The 15,216-nt window shown below is 37.1% G+C and overlaps 1 protein-coding gene across 5 annotated transcripts in view; it reads right to left on the bottom strand.

Annotated features, from left to right (window-relative positions):
• LOC131591639 (5'-AMP-activated protein kinase catalytic subunit alpha-1-like) overlaps positions 1 to 15,216 on the bottom strand; it is a 57,216-nt gene that overhangs the window by 11,699 nt on the left and 30,301 nt on the right. For 4 of the 5 annotated variants that reach the window (XM_058862546.1, XM_058862551.1, XM_058862550.1 and 1 more), the window contains 4 exons: positions 8,202 to 8,295; positions 7,233 to 7,377; positions 4,923 to 5,010; positions 3,831 to 4,055 (listed from right to left, as the gene is read on the bottom strand). In XM_058862546.1, coding sequence (XP_058718529.1) covers positions 3,831 to 4,055; positions 4,923 to 5,010; positions 7,233 to 7,377; positions 8,202 to 8,295 — 552 coding nt within the window. Of the gene's footprint in view, positions 1 to 3,830; positions 4,056 to 4,922; positions 5,011 to 7,232; positions 7,378 to 8,125; positions 8,296 to 15,216 lie in introns of those variants that run through there. The other variant, XM_058862549.1, reaches the window with a different exon arrangement.

Genomic DNA, 15,216 nt, shown 5'->3' with positions numbered 1-15,216 from the left:
TCAATTTCTGTTAAATAAACAGGTTTTTTCTACTTTTCTCCAAGGAAATCTTTTTCCCAAACTAGCTGGGGGGAGGGGCTGCTTGATTTGCTTTTATGGGGGGACTCACATTTGGAGGTTCTCTCCCAAATTTGCCCTAAACCAGGACAGAAAGCAATTAACTTAGAAGTAGAAAAAGTTTTTCTTATATGACTATAAAGCACAACTCCAGCTGAATAACTGAATATTTTGTTATTATTTGTTACAGTGGACCTCTTTCTTTGCATGCACATGCCACTAGAAAAAATAAGGTAGTCAATTAAACTCAAAAGTTTATCCTTTAAAATGAGATGATGTCATAGCTAACAGGACAAAATTGTTAGGATTCAAAAATCCATCCATGCTCTGTAGTCACCATTTTTTCAACATCATTTTTCATATCACTTCTCTTTCAGACTTATTTAACATGACTTAGATGAATGGATAGGAACTTAGCTTAAGTTTTACAATGTTTAGTTGTCAGTGTTGGAGTCTGGGATACAGAGTGTGTGCCCTTGTTTCTGATACTTAGTTCTAAGATCCAGAAAAACACTGAATTTCATATAACATGAAATTCATGAGCATGTTTTCATGGTGATACATGAAAACAACTGTCAAAGTTAGATAGAAAAAGCTAAAAGTGTAAGTGTGTAGATTAGAAAGTTTTCTTAAGTCACTGGGTGAAAAAGTTAGTTTAGAGAACAGAAGACAAGATGGAGGATTTAGGGTGTTGTCTCTTGTCCTTCTTCTTTCTTCTTCATGTTCTTCTTCTAGAGGTTTTTGGGTAATAGTAAGTGATTGGTCAGAAAATGCCGCAGTGCAGTATACAGAAGATGGGTCATTGGGTCATTAAGAAAAATAATATACGTGTCTATTGTTAATTGGGTAAAAATAAGTATAAAGATAAAAGAGCGGCATTGTTTGGGGCCATTTTGTGCATTCAGACACAAAGTGAGCCACAAGGCCTTGTTGTACCATCAGAAGAAAGAAATGTACCAGATTGCAGTGATTTAAACTTGTGCAGCCAGTCTGGAGAGACCTGCCAAGTTTTGTGATGACCTAATAAACACAAGAAACAAGATTCTAACGAGCTCAGGAGTTTTCTTCAAACCAGAGAACTAAGATAAGCAGAGCTCCCCATGAGGGAGGATCCCAAAAGAATTCAGTCCAAAGTAGACTGAGAAATCTAGGAAGAGAAAGAAAAATATAGAAGAAAAGCAGAAGAATCAGAGAAACAAAAAGGATTTTTTAGAGAAAAGTTACAGTCAGTGCTTTGATTTCTGCAAGTCTTCTCAGTGACTTCTATACCTCAGTCTTCAGCAGCAAGTGCTCCAGCCACACCCCCAAGTTAAGAAAGAGACTAGGAGAATGAAGATCTTAAGCCCACTGCAGAAAAACATCAGGTTCAAGACCATGTAAGGAACCTGAATGTACCCACGTCCATGGGTCCCAATGAGATTCATCCATGGATCCTGAGGGAGCTGGCAGAGAAAGTTGCTAAGCCACTATCCATAATTTTTGAAAAATTGTGGCAGTCAGGTGAATTTCCCAAGGACTGGAAAAAAAAAAAATAACCCCCATTTTTAAAAAGGGGAAAGCAGATGACCCAGGGTACTACAGTCCAGTCAGTCTCACCTCTGTGCCAGGCAAGATCATGGAGCAAATTCTCCTGGAAATTATGCTAAGTCACATGGAAAACAGAGGTGATTTTTAACAGCCAACATGGCTTTATAAAGGGGAAATCATGCCTGACAAATTTGGTGACCTTCTGTTACAGGACTACAGCACTGGTGGATAGGGCAGAGCAACTGACATCATCTGCCTGGACTTGTGCAAAGTGTTTGACACTGTCCCGCATGACATCCTTGTCTTCAAATTGGAGAGACATGAATTTGATGGATGGACCACTCGATGGATAGAGAACTGGCTGGCTGGTCGCATGCAAGGAGTTGTGGTCAACAGCTCATTGTCCATGTGGAGACCAGTGATGAGTGGTGTTCCTCAGGGGTGGGCACTGGGGCCAATACTGTTCAACATCTTTGTCAACAACATGGACAGTGGGATCGAGGGCATCCTCAGCAAATTTGCTGACAACATCAAGCTGTGTGGTGCAGTTGACATGATGGAAGGAAAGGATGCCATCCAGAGGGACTCTGACAGGCTTGAGAAGTGGGCCTGTGCAAACCTCATCAAGTTCAACAAAACAAAGTGCAAAGTTCTACACCTGGGTCAAAGCAATCCCAGGCACATCTACAGGTTGGGCAGAGAAGTGATTGAGAGCAGCCCTACAGAGAAAGACTTGGGGGTGATGGGTAATGAAAAACTCACCATGAGCCAGCAGTGAGTGCTTGCAGCCCAGAAAGCAAATGGAATCCTGGGCTGCATCCAAAGGAGCATGGCTAGCAGGGCGAGGGAGGTGATTCTGCCCCTTTATTCTTCTCTTTGAGACCCTATCTGGAGTACTGCATTCAGTTCTGGTGTCCCCAACATAAGAAGGACATGGATTTGTTGGAGCAAGTCCAGAGGAGGGAGACTAACTTGATAAGTGGAATGCAACACCTTCCCTATGAAGACAGGCTGAGAGAGTTGGGGCTGTTCAGCTTGGAGACCTCACAGCACCTTCCACTATCTGAAGGAGCCTACAGGGATGCCAGAGAGGGACTCTTTGTTAAGAACTGTAGTGACAGGAAAAGGAGTAATGGGTAAAAATTGAAAGAGGAGAAACTTAGGTTAGGTATTAGGAAGAAATTCTTTATTGTGTGGGTGGTCAGGCACTGGGACAGGTTGTCCAGGGAGGTTGTGGATGCCCCATCTCTGGAAGTGTTCAAGGTCAGGTTGGATAAGGCCTTGAGCAACTTGGTCTAGTGGAAGGTATCTCTGCCTATGGCAGGGGGGTTGAAATTAGATCATCTTTAAGGTCCTTTCCAACCCTTTAACATTCTATTATTCTATGAAAGTACTTCCCATTTTAATGAAGTAGTAAGGGATATATATAACACATTTTTTGTTTTACTGAAAGAACACAAACATTGCTAACTTGATAACTTCCATCCTCAAAAGAGGAAGCATCTTCACTAAGGTAGTATTTCAGAGCTCTCTCCTTAGAGCTTCTTACAAATAAAACAGGAATACCTAACTATGCTATTGCATGAAGCTACCTTTTTTTTTAATTCTACCCACTGTCCACTTGTCAAAGTGGTCACCCTCTCCATAATCCTATCTTGAAATCTGGAGTCCATGATGGCTATCTCTAGCTGTAAGCTTAAAATTATCAGTATTCTATGTAGCAATTGTCACTCATACACAGGTTCATGTCAGGATTTTCAAGCTAGAATAGTGAGTGCCATCTTATACATGGAATATTCAACCCCAACAGATTATTTTGCTGGGTCTGCAGAAATATGAATAAAAGCAATAGTTATCAGGTTAAAGTAATAACTTCCCCTCAGACATTTACAATACAAAACAGCAGTTCACATCAGCAAATATTTTTCTTGCCCAGAGAAGTCAATACAGTACAGTTTTTGCAAACCATTCTGCAGGTAAACAGGCTTGCTTTAGTAGTCTTAAATCTAGAATTTCTCAGAATTTTTATATGTAACATATATATTTGTTTTACTCTGACTACCAGTAGATACTTCATTGGCCACAGGAGATCAGAGCCAGAGCTAAAGCCAAAGAAACAAAAGTTGGATTTTTCATCTCAGACTATAAAACAGGGACAAGCTTTATAAATGATTTCTTTGTTCTGCATATTTTCATTAAAATTACCATTCCAGCCTCCTCTGATCAGATATCAGTTAACATTTTACCTAATGTTTCTGATTGTTGCTCTCTTCATTGGATCTACTTGCAGCATGTGTTTCAGAAGACTAGATACAGATGGATTCAGGTATTGAGGGGTATAAAAGATACCATCACATATCTTCTTAAAAAGGGTTGGCACGTGATCATCATCAAATGGAAGTGTTCCACATAACAAAGCATAGAGAATAACTCCACTGCTCCAAATATCTACTTCTGGACCTGCATATAATCTGGGAATAAGGTTAAATATTAGCAATTTGTGCTTAATAAATTTAAATATGTTTTTTTCTACATTCTTAAATTGTATCATGTTAATCAAGAGTATATGAACGTTGAACAACTAATCTGCAATTACTATACCATTCAGTGCTATGCCTTGAACTCTAGTGTCTTCACTCTTCATATATGCAACAGAAACAAGAAAAGTACTTAGTTTTCCCCTCTATTGTATAAAAATAATCCACAGATACAATTTAAGATAATGGCAAACTGAAAGAAATTTGCACCTACTACCAAGAAAGTCCATGTTATACATTGCTATCACTGTTTGAGTGCAATCTATGTAGTCATCTAGCCTCCATGTCTTGGAGGCTAAGAAAATTAAGTCCACATAGCAGAACTTGTCACATCTTCTTTGATACTTCATGAATAAAACATACATTTGGCCTCCAATCAGCAAAAGATATTAGCACGGGTAACTGAAAGCAGCATATTTGACAATCACTGAGTAAATTCAGACTGAATATAGATTCTACAGCAGATATTTCACTGCTGCTCAACTTCACAGTAGACTTTGCCTGTATTTCTATCTGTATCTCTACTTCCAAGATCTGAGCTGCAAATGAGATTTTTAAAGCAATTTAGGAACACTGTACACACTGGATTTGGGACATCAGACATCACCTCCACCTTACAAAAACTATTCAAAGCTAGGTCAAAGTCTTAAATATTTATGAAAAATTATCAAGGCATTTAAGAGTTCAACCCACAATTTCTTAGTATAAAGCTTGTGAATTACACTATTTTGTAGCCTTTAGAATTAAGCAGCAAAATGACTGAAGTACATGCACACATGCATCCAGTAGAAAAGAAACTACCTTCCTGAAATTACTTCTGGTGCAGCATAGTTAGGGGAACCACAGCTTGTTCTTAAAAATTCTCCATCTGACATCATATTTGATAGACCTGCAAGTATACAAGAGTAACTACTAAAGATTCACAGAGCAAAGTGATTTCACAATGCATATACCACCTAGAAAAAAAATCACTGGTAATTCAAATTAAAAATTTAAATAATTTATCTTAGTAAGGAGGAAAAATTGGAGTGATTGAAATTTTTATATGAGAATGACACATGATCCTGCATTTAGTTTACCAGAAACTTGAGTAATATCAATCCATTATTGCACACAACCTAGGAATGTTCAAAAACATATTAATTCCAAGACAAAAATTAATCCATTCTGGATTACACAACCATGATAGAGAACAAAGCTGCTCTAAAGGAGAGAGCAACACAGTAATATAGGATTTTGGTAACTAACAAGAAAGTGTCTTAAAAATCATATTCACTTCTAAATGCCAAAGTGGAAGATGCTACCACAGAATTGCCTAAAATTCTTTAGGAGGTTATATAGAATAAGGGAACTGAAGAGTGCACATAGCCTTGCCACAATTTAGACTCCAACACTGCTTCAACTGGTTTCTGAAACACTACAGTTTAAAAATCAAGCTATACTAAATACTGTTAGTGATTAAAGTGTACTTTAGAACTAAACCACCCTCATTCACCAGCCTCTGGCATACCCTATGATCAGTAAAGAATTACCACTTCTTGAATAGCTGTGTAAAATATCTTTTAGTTTCTTCGTTGAGGGCTGCATAATCAAAATCAGTACAGGCCAGAGAACTCAGCCAGAAATTATGCCCGTACTGTGGGGGAAGAATATGAAAGAACACAGCTAGGCTAGTTTTCATACTTGCACCCACATACTTGAACATCATGCTTTTAAGTTATACTTAGAATACTCAGCATTACATTGCATCTTTCAGACCTCCAAGTGTTTTACAATGGCAAGTATTTTCTACTACACCTACAAGACTATGAATACCTTATTATGCTTATGTGGTCAGGTTTCCCAATACAGACAGTTCCAAAAACTAGCTACCAGTCCTCACAGCAGCTGTGTTAAACAGCTAGTATAAACAGTTAAGCTTTCCGATTAGTTAGGCAGCTATATAGCTAAAAGCACAAAAGTTTGCAAAACTGTTCTTATTTTACCTTTTATGCTTTAATTACATTTTTCAATCACATCTGTAGAGTTTTTAAAGTGAAATTAGAGCAGTTTCTTAGAAGTAGTGTATTTTACTAGAGCAATGTAGTTCTTAAATATGATTAACTTTTCCTGTACTGTACTTACTTACTGTACTTATGTTAAGCATCTGCATTTTATAGATAAAGAAACAGATAATAAGAGAGTCAGTTTTGAAGTGGCAAGGTGGGGAACTAAGTCTATTTAACATTCTCAGAGAAAATATTAAGCAAGACCAAACAAGACAGTTCACAATTGCACCCAGTCACAGAAAACACCTGACTTAAAGAGAAAGCTTTAAAGGAAAATAAATTCTACACATGTGCAAGAACACCAATTTGGATTACATTCATATTTTCTTGTATTATGTCTTACCATCAGGATATTCAAGTATACACATTTAACTGTTTCCCATATATCCTGGGGTAATGTTATTTTATTCCATATCTACCTGTGCCCAAAACTTGTTACTGTGTCCTTAAGAACCGACAGTGCAGACAGAATCTTGGGGGAAGGGGGAAGGGGTGTGTTTCTAGGGAGCTTTTAAAGTCTGTTGGAACGAGTGGCCCCCTTTTGCCGCACGGGTTTTGCTTTGCTGGCTGTTTGGGCTTTGCTTAAGTGGAGTTTTTTTCCGTTTTGAGTTCTCTTTTCATTTTGTTTTTCCTTGTCTCAGAGACACTGCAGTTAGCGGTTTTGAGCTGCCTTAGGGTGAATTCCGCAGCTGCCTGTCTGCAGCCAGGGCATCGCACCGACAGTAGCGGAGCGACCCCCCCCCCCGCTCCGGTCCAAGTCGCCGGTGGCTCGTCAGCAGTGCCCAGCCAAGGAGAAAAAACTATGGAAGTGGAGGCTTTAGCAAAAGCTGTCACGAAAGAGAGAAAGGCGGGAGCTCTGCTTCGAAGGTAGTTGTTTTGGGTTTTCAACTGTAGCCACTCATAAAGACTGCATTTAGCAATTAGAAACTGTTTCGATGTGAATTTTGAAAACTCTACCGGCAGTGAGAAAAGCGAGCAAGGTCCTGGGGTCGAGCCAGGATCTAAATTAACAGGATCTAAATAACACCAGATATGTGATCAGATATAAAACAGCAGTGCTTACCAAAATCAGCTATCTTGGCATTCATGTGTGCATCAAGCAGCACATTTTCAGGCTTCAGATCTCTATGTACTACCATATGCCTGTGACAATAATCCACACCAGAAAGGATTTGCTGGAACAGACGTCTACTTTCTTTTTCATCAAGCTAAGACAAACAAAGGTTTTAAACAATTTTGAGAGAGTGTAAGGATAACTTGACTTTCCTCTATATGAATTGAAGGAAACTTTCCAATGACCAAAAGTTATCATTTATAGTTTTGATACTTTATACAGCAGATGTTATATACTCAGTAATTAGAAATATTAGCACCCAAACATTAACTTTGTCTAATTAGAATATCAATGAACTTTGATATTTAAGCATGGTATAAGATTAAATTTGAAAAAAGCTGATGAGTCTATAAGTGATAACTTTTGGATGCTGCTTATGCTCCTATTTGCAGCTAGCCCTAAACAGCAGACTTAACTGGGTATTTCCTATAAACACACCCTAATCCATGTTAAAGTTTGCTCAGTCTAACAACTAACTAAAAGTATCCTGTCTATCTAGATGGTTTGTCAAAAGTGACTTTAGGACTTTCCCAGAAACCAATCTATTAGTAGAAGAGGGTAATAAGGGCACAACAGTAGCTTTTCAATAATAGTTTATACTGAAGAAAGTTTTCTGCTACTCCAACTGGGTAACATATCCATCTAGTTTGTACACAGTAATTGTAAATTAACATATCAGTATCATTTACTCTTCTGTAGAGTGGAAAAATGCTACAAAGTCATACATAAAGATCTGAAACATGTTAATATATAACCATTTTTATTTTCAAAAAAAGATATATTCATAAGGTATATTTTAATTGCTAACTGCAAAATTAATGCTGAATACATAAGAAACAAACCTTCAATTAACAGGAATGTTGCAAAAGCAATAACAGAATGCAAGTCATTGATCTGTAGAGTTGGACTACTTCTTACCCTTCCATTTTTACAGATATAATCAAACAGTTCTCCTCCTGAAACATATTCCATCACCATGAAAATGTCAGTTGGTGTACTGATGACCTGGTACCTGATAAGAATAAGTATGTTAGTCTATGCACTCAGTAAAAGCAGCTAGTTACATTTAGTTAAAACCAAAGTTGTGCAAAGAGTCAGATAAAAGTATACTTAAAAAAATTAACAGCCCATTTACAGCTACTGGAATGAATATTTTTCAGAAGCTATTTCTTCTCCTTTCACTATGTGATACTATAATTGCCAAGACTACCAGGGAATTTGTATTTCCCATGAGGAAGATCAGTCTTTGTACTTTCAGAGGACTATTCTCAATCCAAATGTTTTCTGTGAAGCCATATACCGTGTTGTCTCACAGACATTTTAATGTAATGAGGAAGGGATTCAAAAAGACTTTGCTAGTGTCTCAAAAAACACACACCCTTCAACTTTAACAGGCAAGAAACCCTTGCCTTGTCATAAAGTATACTTCAAGACATGAAAAAATATTCATGATGACTGAGAGCAATTATCTTTTACAAAGACACTTAAATTTGTCATTAGTATTTAAGAGTATTAACACCTTGGTTATTATATTTTTATCACTATACTTTAAAGTTAGCTTTGAGGTTTTGAAAAAAACTGGTTTATGGTAAAATTTTCCACTTATGAGATTGATATGTTGTTGGAGTCTGAAATACAGACTGTGTGCCCTTGCTTTTAATATTTAGTTCTGAGATCCAAGAGAACACTGAATTTCATATAATATGAAATTCATGAGCATGTTTTCATGGTGATACATGAAAACAAATGCTAAAGTTAGATAAGAAAGGTAGGTGTGTAGATTAGAAAGTTTCTTGAATCACTGGGTGAAAAAGTAGTTTAGAGAACAGGAGACAATATGGAGGATTTAGGGTGTTGTCCCTTATCTTACTTCTTTCTTCTTCATGTTCTTTTCCTAGAAGTTTTTGGGTAATAGTTAGTAATTGGATAGAAAATGCCACAGTGCATCACAGAGGTGATGGGTCATTGGGTCATTAAGAAAAATAATATACGTGTCTATTGTTAATTGGATAAAAATAGGTATAAAGATAAAAGAACTGCGTAGTTCAGGGCCATTTTGTGTATCAGACATGAAGTGTGCCACAAGGCCTTGTTTGTACCATCAGAAGAAAGAAATGTACCAAATTGCAAAGATTAACCTTGTAACCAGCCTAGAGAAACCTGTTAACTTTTGTAAGGATCCTTCAATAAACACGAGAAACAAGATTCTAACGAGCTCGAGAGTTTACTTCAAATAATGAGGACTGAGATAAGTGGAACTCCCCACGAGGGAGGATCCCAGAAGAATTCAGCCCAGAGGAGGCTGGGGAATAAGAGAAAGACTGTATTCACAGAGAATTCAGCCCAGAGGAGGCTGGGAGACTATAAAAAGCTGTATTCATAGAGAATTGAGCCCAGAGAAGGCTGAGAAACTAAAGAAAAGATATATCCATAGAGAATTGAGCCCAAAGGAGGCAAAGAAAAGAGAGACAGAGGTAACAAGTGGTGCCCCGTGTGAGGACAAACTCACAGAAGCTTCAATCAACACCTGCAGGATCACAGCAACCAGTTCCTGAAAGAAACCCTGGAGAAAAACATCTGCTATCACATTCCGAAATTCCAAGGGCCCTGGACTCGGAACATTGGATTCTGCTGGTCGGTAATCTGAAGATAGCCAGGTCTGGTAAGCTGTATACAGTCTAGATAATGGGGTTGAATATTTATAAAGAGAGATTGTTTAAACCCAGGATATGGGGGAAAATATAAATATGATGTTTAAAGAGTTAATAGCCCCGGGAATAGGGGGAGATGAACTGCCCTTTCTGAAAGCGCGGGAAACCCAGATAATTCCCCAGCGGCGTGGTTCCCCTGTCCCTGTCCCTTCAGAGAACGTGGGGGGACGAGGGAGGAATGCGAGGGAAAACTGAACACCGGGAAGCTTGTGTTACTTCAGAAAGCAGAGTGAGCAGTTTGTTATATTGTTAGAGGTTAAAAAAAAATTGCATGGAGAGATATGATGGTTTATATAGAGTGTTTTTGGAATTATTGCAGTTAGAAGAAATCGCGGGGGGGGATGGAGAAAAAAAAAAAAAAAAAGTTAGAAAAGTTCCACGCTGTTTCTGAAACCACGCCTTTAGAACAGCCCCCTACCCTGCACCCTCCATGCACGTCAGAGGAGCCAGAGCGAGGGAGGGAGCCTACCCCGCCCTCTGACGAATTGAATAACACAGAGATGTTAGAAAAGGCTGGTAAAGGTGTGTCTGCCCAAGAGGGGACACGGAGGGGGGTTTCGCTCAGCAAGCGACCCCGAAAATACCTGCCCATCAGGCGGAGTTAGAGGCTGCCCAAAGAGGAGAGGCTTCAAAGAGCGGCAGGAAACGGCGGGATGGCCGCGCCGCGGAGTGACCCCGAGCAAAGGGGGGAAAGATTAGAAAAAAAAAAAATATTAGAACGCTGCCGTAGACAGACAGCGAAAGAAAAGGGGCTGGCCAAAGTTATAAAGGCACACCCCGCAGGGAGAGCAGTGCCGCGATCTATGACGGGGAGGACCCGGCCCTCCGGAGGGGAGATTGGCGGGGCCCCTGTCGAGCCGCGCATGCGCGTTTCGGCACTGAAGCCGAGCCGGCGAAGTTTCGGAAATCAGCCCGGCTGGCTCAGATGGCAGAGCCTGAGACTCTTAATCTCAGGGTCGTGGGTCCGTTTTCTGGGACAAACAGCAATCACCCAAAAAGGGATTTATCTCCTGAAAAGGAGTTTCTTCCTAAATATAAGTTTTTAGAGTTTTTTTCTCAGATTCAAAAGCAGCACATGGCAGCACACAGCAGCTAGAAACGCTGTCGCCATGGCAACCACCGGTAAAACAACTCAAGCAACTTCGATGAAGCTACAGAAAGCAACAAAACAAAAGAGAAAGAACAGAAAGCTGGACATCTTAAAGAGGGATAAAAAAGAGAGTGTTTTAATTGGACAATTAAAAAATTAAAAACTTTGCAAATTGTATTGTTAGTAAATCAGCGAATTGTTGTAATCATGATTGACATTTAAAAAGAAGTCTCTATTGAATAAGTGCCTTCAAAAATAGATCAAAAAGTTTATAGATATTTTATAGTGAAATATATATAGATGTTGTATTTCTAATAATATCTGCTGGTTTTGTTTTTACAAAATAGCATGGAAAATGATATTTATACATCCCAAGAAGTTTAAAATATTTTTATTCTGTTTCAGTATTCCTAATATATGAAGGTTTTGAAAAGGTTATCTTCTCTATACATGTACTGATAATGTAATACTGTATCACATGGAGTGATCATCAAGCATTATTACTGTAGTTACAGTCAGTTTCTGCAAGAAGCATTTCTTTAAAATTGAGTTAAAAGATCATATGATTAACCCTACAGAAAAAGAATTGAATGACAAGTTTTTTTATATTTTTAACCTTTCCTTTCATTTGAGTATGTGTATTGTGGAGTTAGTTCAATACAGTTTTCAGTAATTTCAAAATTATGTTAACCACATATTACCCATTTGCTTGGTATTTTTTTATAATTAGGCAATTTTAATGTGAGTCCTTTTGTTATAAAAAAACATGTATAACAGCATATATATCAATTTGGATTTTGAATTTTAGTTGAGAAAGTTAGACTTAATGTTTCTGAAAAGTACTACAAAAGCTGAATAGCAAATTACCAAATCTGTGGTGTTGTATTTTTTTTCTAGTGAAACTGCTTTCTAAAAATCCTTACAAATGTAAACATATACCAAGCAAATTCTTGTTATGAATTGATATTTTTAATAACATCTACAATTATTATGAATTATTTTTAAAACCAGATAACACAGAATGATGATAAATTTGTTACATCCCTATAATCTCTATAGTGAACCAATATTCCTATTATATTGTGTTCAAAGATGTGTATACCAAAATTTTAGTTGCTTTTTTTAATAATAATAGAGTAAGATTAAGTTGTGTTTTCATCTGATATAGATTAAGTGTTAATAGAATTAATCGAAGTTAAATTTCACTGTGTTTGAGTTTGAGTGTTTTTAAGTTAAGTTATAACTTTAGTATTTTTTGATTTTAAGTTTTGTTACTTCCTTTTATCATAATTAATTTTTAACAGGTTTAAATTTAAATTGCTTTATGTTTTATTGAAGATGTTTGCTTAAATTGCAAAGTATAGTTATTTTCCTAGAGAAATGAAGATGAACACCTGCTTGTAGACAGAAGTGAATGCAGTCTGTGACACCTTTGACTTCATCGAGAGTTCTATTGTTTGTTGTTATATTATTATTGTTATATTGTTATATTGTTATATTGTTGATATATTGTTATTGCTATTGTTATAGCTTTCTTATTTTTCAGTGTTTTCAGAATTTTAAGAAGATGTACCATTGCTAAGGGTCAGCTGCCATGAGAGAAGCTTCAGATTAAACCAACTGCTGCATGATTTAATTAATCTGGTACCTAGAGCTTCTGGTCATTTGCTTTATACAAATGCTTTTTAAAAGTTTGCTGTGTTTTAAGCATCTTATAGCTGTTATTTTTAAACCCCTTGCTTTGAAAATGAGTTAGGAGACATCTTTCCAGATGAAGCCTAAGGCTCTGGCCAAGCCTTGACTTTACCTGGATGGAGAATTTACCAATAAACCCAGAAGTTTTCTGCATCAAAACAATATTCAGGTCAATTTGACTTGGCAATTAGTGAACTAATATAGCAGCTGGATTTTACAGTGAGCTTGGAAAATTGTTATCCGGACATGATTTTCCAATCTTCCATTGATTTATCAGCTGTTGCAGACTCTGGGATGAGAGTATATATTTAGTACATTTATCAATTCATATTACAGATTATTCAGATAAGTTTAATAACGCATAATATTAATTATGCATCTTCTTAATAAGTTTTGATTTTTGTAAAAGTGTTATTTCCTATGTGTATACATATGCAAGTGTTTTAATTTGATAGTTTTTCATTGTCATAACAAAAAAACAAATACCTTACTTAATTATATAAAGAAAAAGGGGGGGACCAAGGCTATGCCTCGGAAGTATAAAAACCTAATATATCTTAAATTTTTGGAAAAAGTGTAAAGATCTTATATCTATTGCAAATAATTCTTGAACAGTCCTTTTTAAATAAGTCTTTTACGAAGCCAGTTCCATCAATTATTAGGTATTGTTCTAACAGTACTCAAGCAAATTTGAGAGAAAATTCTTTGGTCCTGGTCAAAAGTTCAGAAGCAAGAAGATTAAAAAATTCATTTCAATTAATAATTTGGAGGAAAGTGTATGTTTGTGTATTCACAGGTTCAAAGCAAAAGTAACTTCCTAGCAAAGAACATGAAAACTCATCAGCTGCAGAGACAAGCAGACAGCCCGAAGAGCAGAAGAGCGAGCACGCTGATGTGAACTGTATCAAGACCACAGTTGACAGCAGAACAGCTTGGATCCCACATGCAAGGACAATGAACTTTGGGTTTCATGTGAAACAGTGGGAAAGTCAATATTTTAAAGCCTCATTTGTTAAAGCATGGTGTGAACTGTGTCAGGATTCAGAATCTTGCACGAGAGATAAAGTCCTTGAATATGAAGGTGAATCAAGTATCACCCTTGAGCTGTATCATTTTGTTGATCACTTTGTGATGCAATTTCACCTGCATCACTTCTTTTAGTTAACTCAAAAGAAAGTGTACCTTATCTCAGTGAAAATAGATTTTTGTATAATATCCAATTTTTCTGTGTTAAAACAGAATGAAGATGAGATGATGAATGTTATTCCAAATCATGCTCTATACAAAGAGGCAACATCTTAATGTAACCTTATATCAATCTTAGTTACACCTGATTGTGAAGAGTTTGACTTTTGAAATTTTAGATAGAAATTTATAACAACTCAGCTTTCAATTCAAGTAGCTTCAGCAGAAACTTTAGAGCAATTAAACAAATTAAGCTACTAGTCAAGTAAGCAACCTAGATCTATTTCTCTAGCTTTGAGTAGTTAGTTAACTAATGTTCAAAACTGGAGGCAGAGCGCTCTGTAGAACAGAGCAGCAGTTCTGTTGTTGGTGCATAAGGCGTGAGTGAAGGAAAAACAACCCTTCTTGAAAAGTAATCAAAGAAAAGCTTTGGGTTGATTTTTTTAATTTTTTTTTAAAGAGAGGGGAAGATGTTGGAGTCTGAAATACAAACTGTGTGCCCTTGCTTTTAATATTTAGTTCTGAGATCCAAGAGAACACTGAATTTCATATAATATGAAATTCATGAGCATGTTTTCATGGTGATACATGAAAACAAATGCTAAAGTTAGATAAGAAAGGTAGGTGTGTAGATTAGAAAGTTTCTTGAATCACTGGGTGAAAAAGTAGTTTAGAGAACAGGAGACAATATGGAGGATTTAGGGTGTTGTCCCTTATCTTACTTCTTTCTTCTTCATGTTCTTTTCCTAGAAGTTTTTGGGTAATAGTTAGTAATTGGATAGAAAATGCCACAGTGCATCACAGAGGTGATGGGTCATTGGGTCATTAAGAAAAATAATATACGTGTCTATTGTTAATTGGATAAAAATAGGTATAAAGATAAAAGAACTGCGTAATTCGGGGCCATTTTGTGTATCAGACATGAAGTGTGCCACAAGGCCTTGTTTGTACCATCAGAAGAAAGAAATGTACCAAATTGCAAAGATTAACCTTGTAACCAGCCTAGAGAAACCTGTTAACTTTTGTAAGGATCCTGCAATAAACGCGAGAAACAAGATTCTAACGAGCTCGAGAGTTTACTTCAAATAATGAGGACTGAGATAAGTGGAACTCCCCACGAGGGAGGATCCCAGAAGAATTCAGCCCAGAGGAGGCTGGGAGACTATAGAAAGCTGTATTCATAGAGAATTGAGCCCAGAGAAGGCTGAGAAATTAAAGAAAAGATATATCCATAGAGAATTGAGCCCAAAGG

Source organism: Poecile atricapillus, chromosome W (assembly GCF_030490865.1).
Source record: "Poecile atricapillus isolate bPoeAtr1 chromosome W, bPoeAtr1.hap1, whole genome shotgun sequence".
NCBI lineage: Eukaryota > Metazoa > Chordata > Aves > Passeriformes > Paridae > Poecile > Poecile atricapillus.
This window is presented reverse-complemented; position numbering and strand designations above follow the sequence as displayed.